The 6,000-nt window shown below is 51.5% G+C and overlaps 1 protein-coding gene across 5 annotated transcripts in view; it reads right to left on the reverse strand.

Annotated features, from left to right (window-relative positions):
• Window positions 1-3,887, reverse strand: part of IDS (iduronate 2-sulfatase) — a 28,420-nt gene extending 24,533 nt beyond the window's left edge. For 4 of the 5 annotated variants that reach the window (XM_063084400.1, XM_063084401.1, XM_063084398.1 and 1 more), the window contains exons 1-3: window positions 3,606-3,887; window positions 2,708-2,844; window positions 1,904-2,081 (exon numbers count right to left, since the gene is read on the reverse strand). In XM_063084400.1, coding sequence (XP_062940470.1) covers window positions 1,904-2,081; window positions 2,708-2,844; window positions 3,606-3,705 — 415 coding nt within the window. In that variant the 5' untranslated portion in view covers window positions 3,706-3,887. The remainder of the gene's footprint in view (window positions 1-1,903; window positions 2,082-2,707; window positions 2,845-3,605) is intronic. The other variant, XM_063084397.1, reaches the window with a different exon arrangement.
• Between the last annotated feature and the right edge of the window lie 2,113 nt (window positions 3,888-6,000).

Here is a 6,000-nt window from a genome sequence, read left to right on the forward strand (position 1 = left end):
ACAGACCTGGGTTCAAATCCTCACAATGCATCTTAGTATCCATGCAACCTCGAGCAGGTTACTTGACCTCTGTGAACCTCAATTTCCTCCTTGGAAAATGATGGCAATGATAAAAACCCACCTACCTTGCTGTTTATGGAATTAAAGGAGCAGCCAGCACAGTAAACAGCACATATCTGGTACTCAATGTTGGCTACTGTCATCCTTCAGCAAGCCCAACCCTGACAGCAAAAGGTCTTGAGCACAAAGACCCAGTAGAAAAAAATGTGTTTCCATAAGGACTGCAGGCAAAACTTTTGTACTCAGCTAGACGTGGTGCTTAGAGCCTGATCCCAAAATCTAACTGTCAGGACGAAGAGGCCAAGCAAAACTACTCAGGCCTTGTTGGGCATCCCTTTTGAAGCACAATCTCCTCCCTATGCTATATTTTCTCCTCTCTCCAAATCATCACCTCCCTCCAGCTACATTTATGCAAATGGTGCGGTGATTTGGGCATCAAACTGCAGAAAGTTCTACTGATGTTGGGCTTTCAGCTGCAAAACATGATTCCTGACAAATTCACCACCAAAATATGGCCTAACTTCACCTAGCCAAAAGTTATCCTCAACCTGGACTGACTAGCTGGGTTCCTGAGGAAGGCACTGAGCCTGCGGTGTAACCAGTAAACAAAAGGAAAGCTACTGAAAACGTCCAAGTTGTCACTACTAGTGATAAGCACTACCATCTGTATTGAGCTCTTGTTTTCAACACTTACAAACTCATGATCTACCCAGATCAGGATGCTCCCCCGGGAGGTAGTCAAGACAGCTATGACTCCAGCTTTCCAGATAAGGAATGAGGCTCCAAGAGGATAAACAATTTGTACAAGGTCAACTGCACAGCTAAAAAGTGGCAGATCTGGGACTAGAACCCAGGTACCCAGATACCTGGTGCTACTGCCTATCAGCAGTTCACTCTGCCTCCAGAGATCCTCATGCCAGCTCTGAAAATCTGACCCAGCGTGGACTAAAGCATGATAGATCTGTATGTTAGACTACTACACTCTCATTAAAAATGGCATTTTACGAAGAGTAACATTAAGAGAAAATTGTTGTTTACAAAAACTCCAGATATAAAAATATACATACAGGATAATCTCAAAGGAGAAAAATAGTATGCCTAGAAGAGGGGGAACATAAAAATACAGCTCTCTGTGAGGTGGTGGAAATACGAGTGATTTATATTCTTTAGTTTGCGTTTTCTTTTTTATCCATTTTTTGTCAAATAATTATTTATTACTTCTACAATTAAAAAAAAAAGTTTTTAAAGTTCCCTGGGCTTCGACATTCCCATTCTGTCATTAAAGAGAGCCAGTTTATCAGACAGTGTTCAAAGTCAGGACTGGCAGTCCCTGGCACCCTACAAGCCCTGGGTACCAGCTTACATTCAGCTTTCTGACCTAATTCCCAGAGAGCAGGCAGCAGTCCCCACCTAACCACAGCCCCTTCACTGGACGACACATCAGCAACAACAGCACTGGACACATGGGAGGTCCTCAGAGGTTCTCATCCCACCCCAGACTTAACCGACAGGGACCTTACAGGGCAGAGGGTCAGGCCAGAGCTAGACTCACATCCAACACTGCTATCTGCCTAGCCAGTGCCCTTCCTACCACCCGAGGAGGCTAGGGAATCAAACAGCACCAGTGGTTTCTCAAAGGAAGCAAAACTCTTTCCATCCTTTTCACTTTGGGTGAGAACATGAAGCCAAGCAGAGAAGCAGTTTTTCAGAAAGGCAGCAGTGAATAACGAGGTGTCTGTCAGAGCCAGAAGAGACATTTGCTAAGACAGTCCCGACCCCACTCTGGTATTCCTGTACTTGGGCCCAAAACAAGAGAACCCAGTCTTTGGACACTGAGCAGTACCAGGGTGAAAGACTTTTCCAACCGACATGGTCACGTAGCCATTCTCCTTGAAGTACTGGGGGATGGTAGAGAAGTTTCCAGCATGCACCCTCCAGTAGGAGTTGAAGTCATACAGGCGGGTGGTGTCGGGTCTCCTCCCGGTGAGGAAGGACACACGGCTCGGGGCACACACTGCTTGCTGTTAGGGAAGAGAAGCAGAGGTAAATGTCCTGACAGCAGAGCGTGTCTGTCAACTCTAAGGTAATCAAGTAACCTCCCGAGGTCCTTGGCAAACAGCCCGGCGGCTGAGTCATTCAGATCTCACAGCCAACCAGTGGGATGTGGGCCTCACCCATGTGCCACAGACAAGTCTTCCCAGCAGCTATTTGTACCCTCCTACTTGGTGGTGCCCTAGGCGCATAGAGCTGGCACCATTTTGGGGGCAGCCCCATGAGGGGCCTCAGGGAGGAGGGCCACCATGGACAGCTGGTTGGCCTTTGCCCAGGACCCAGTCAGCAGACCTGAGGGTGGCATTTTGCAGCAGCCCACACAATCCCTCCTTCTGAAGGAAAGCTGGCCAGGCCTGAACTGAGCACATTAGGGCCAGGGCACACCCTCTACACAAATATGAGGGGCGCCCTTGAAGGCACAAACTTCCTTGTGAGTGGACAACTGGATTTTCTTAACCTGCATTTGCCAGACTATCCTCCCCTCTAACAAAGAGATGCCTGGTACAATCGGCACTATCTAACAATAGCTGAAGGCGACCTCAACCCTCAGTGCACGAGGAGGCACATACCTTTGCTTAGAAGTCCCCAGACATACCTGGGCAAAGGCATTCTGGAAGACGAGGCTGTGGGATGCCAGCTGGTCAATATTAGGAGACCTCACTAGCTTATCCCCATAACAGCCCAAGGAAGGGCGCAGATCATCCACGACGATGAGAAGGACATTCAGAGCATCTGCACAGGAGAGAGGGGCTTCAGTGAGGTTACCTGCACTGACATTGAAACTCTTCCCCTAATAGATGCTAGGGTACTGAGAGGCCTAAGGCTTTCCCCTCTCTCTTGACAGCCAAGCCAAGGAGGTGGCCACCTGAGCTGTACCTCAGCAAGGGTTGGAGTGAGGTGCAAAGAGGAAGCCTAAGTCCTGGGTGGCAAGTTTAGTCTTTGGAAATGACCTAAAGCCTAGATTTGGGAGGGAACAAGGTAGGGAAGGAGAGAGGAAAGGAAAGAATTTAGGAAGATAGGGAAGAATGGAGGAAGAGAGAAAGGGAAAGATGAATGGATAAGGGAAGGAAAGGATGGGAACAGATGGATGATAGAAAAAGGGAAGGATGGACTGATAGAAGGTAAAAGGATAGAAGGATGGAGAGAAGGAGGGATGGACAACTGGTAGGATGGGCAGAGGGATGGAGGAATAGATAATGAAGGACGGATTGCTAGAGGGATGAAAAGATGAAGGGAAGGAAGGAGGGATGGAGGGAGGGCGTGAGAGATGAACAGAAGGTAGGAAGGAAGGAAGAAAAGAAGGATGGACGGTGGGAAGAACGGAGTGAAAAATGAAGGAGGGAAGGAAAGATGGACGAATGGAAGAAGGAACAGTAGGAGAGAGACAGCGAGGGAGGAAAGGATGGATGTAGGCAGGCAAGTAGGAAAGAATGGAGGGGTGGTGGGAGGAAGGAAGGGGACCCCCGCCATCTGGGCGAGGGCACGGGAGGCACCTGTGGCGGAGCTGGCCTGCGCCGCGGACTGCAGGGCGGCGCAGACGGAGCCCAGGACTAGGCCGAGCCAAAGCAGACCCCGGCCGGGCGGCGGCGGCATATCTGCTTCAGCGCAGCGGCTCCGGGGTGACGGTGACAGGCTGCGGCAGGAGGACCAAGCGGCAGCAAGAGCAGCAGCAGCAGCAGCAGCAGCCACCGCCGCCGCCACCGCGTCTGGAACTAGTAAAGACTGCGCGACAGGGCCTCGGGCCCATAGGCCCGGGCACCGGCCGGAGGGCCGGTGCGCCTGCGCATGCTTCCCCGTCCCACCCCCTCGGGGGCGGGGCCTGGCGGAGCGTGGTTCGTGTGCGTGACCAGGGCAACAGCGGGTGGAGCCGCCCAGCTGCCCGAAAGCTTCGCACACCCGTTGGCCCACGGGCACCTCCCTCGGTGGAAAGCTACCTCCGCGTCTTCATAGGTGTTTCCAAGTTTTTGCGACCCAGCCACTTCCCTTAACTAGCAGTTTCCCTTCTCTGCCTTTGCTTGTGCTATGCCTTTCACCTGGAAGCCCTGCTCGTCCCTCAACTCTGTAAAATTCACTTTTCCTTGTAGTCCCCCCCCCAAACGCTGTTCTTCAATGAAGCCCTTTGAGAACCCCCCTTCCTCCATGTAAAAGGACTACTTTTCCTATTCATTTGTTCAACAGATACTTACTTATTAGGTACCGCAAGTATGTACACCAGCTACTGTTGGCAGTGCTGGAGTTCTAAGTCCTCGCTAAACAAATAAACATATAGAATGTCAGTGGGCATAACCAGTCTGAAGAAAAATAAAGCGGTGGAGGGGGATGCTTTTCATTTTCCATGGTGTGGCCAGGCAGAGCCTCACTAATAAAGTGACATTTGAACAAAAGCTTAGAAAAATGAGTTGTCTGCAAGGAGGTTGCTCCACGCAGAGGGAGCAGCAATTGTGGAGACCAAGTCGGACTGGCACAGAGGCCACGGTGGCTGGCGCTGGGAGAGGAGCTGGGGAGAGGAGGCAGGAGAGGGAAGGACTGAGAGTCATAACTCCTGCAGCAACAATCATTCACTGTCCACCTTGGGCTGAAGGTCGGAAAGGACATCACAAGTCCTCTCTCTACCAGACTGCTAGCCTCTGCAAAACTGGGCCTTCCATCTTTGAATTACCCCCAACCTCCCAATAAGATAACCTAGCACAATGAAAGGCAGATTGGAGATATTTTTTTGCCAGCACGAATGCAGAAATATTAGTATTGTTATCAGGCACTTCCTTTGCCCCAGGCAACATGCTAAACTAAAAGCATTTACTCCTCACAACACTATGTGCTAGGTGCTACTATCATTCCCATTTTACAGATCTATAAAACTTAGAGGCTAAATCACAGGATCAAGGACACACAGCCAGGAAATGGAGGAGCAGAGTGGCTGTCCAGGAGAAGCATGCCTTCTCAGGTGGTAGTCAGAGCATGGTTGTGGCATGCGGCTTGCTGCCATTGCTGTTGCACCTGCTTTACTGTTTCCTTCAGGGTGGGCCAGCCCCAGCCAAGGGCCCAAGCCAGGCCTCAGAGGCACTTCAGCTGTATCTTGTTATTCGGAAAATATAGGAAAATGGTCAGGGACCCTCAGATTTTCAGAATCTTGCCGAGCATTTGATGTAAATATGCACATGCACCTAGGTGTTCCTTGGTTATTATCTAATGTAATTGCATATGGGCACCCAGGTGTCCTGGGTTATGGACTTAAGTATAAAGGACAAGGGGCTCTGATCTACGGGGGCCCCTGACCCCAGGATGACTCCGGGGAGTCCGCGGGGAAGCCATCACTACTGCTGTTGGAGGCTGTTGCTGCTATGGCCTCCGGGAGGCCACTGCTGCTGGAGGCTGCTGTAAGCTGCTGCTGCTGCTGCTGCTGAGGACTGAGCTTGTGTCATCTGCCAATGCTGCTGCTGCTGCTGCTGCTGAGGACTGAGCTTGTGTCATCTGCCAATGCTGCTGCTGCTGCTGCTGCTGCTGCTGCTGCTGCTGCTGCTGCTGCTGCTGCTGCTGCTGCTGCTGCTGCTGCTGCTGCTGAGGACTGAGCTTGTGTCATCTGCCAATGCTGCTGCTGCTGCTGCTGCTGCTGCTGCTGCTGCTGCTGCTGCTGCTGCTGCTGCTGCTGCTGCTGCTAATGCTTGTGTCATCTGCCAATGCTGCTGCTGCTGCTGCTGCTGCTGCTGCTGCTGCTGCTGCTGCTGCTGCTGCTGCTGCTGCTGCTGCTGCTGCTGAGGACTGAGCTTGTGTCATCTGCCAATGGCTCCCGAGACCTTTCCCAATTACCTAGCTTGTGGACCTGCGTGTGAGGGATCTGGCAACCCAGCCTGGCATGTGACGGGTCTGGTGACCCAGTATGTACAACAG

This window comes from Cynocephalus volans, chromosome X (genome assembly GCF_027409185.1).
Source record: "Cynocephalus volans isolate mCynVol1 chromosome X, mCynVol1.pri, whole genome shotgun sequence".
NCBI classification, from domain to species: Eukaryota; Metazoa; Chordata; class Mammalia; order Dermoptera; family Cynocephalidae; genus Cynocephalus; species Cynocephalus volans.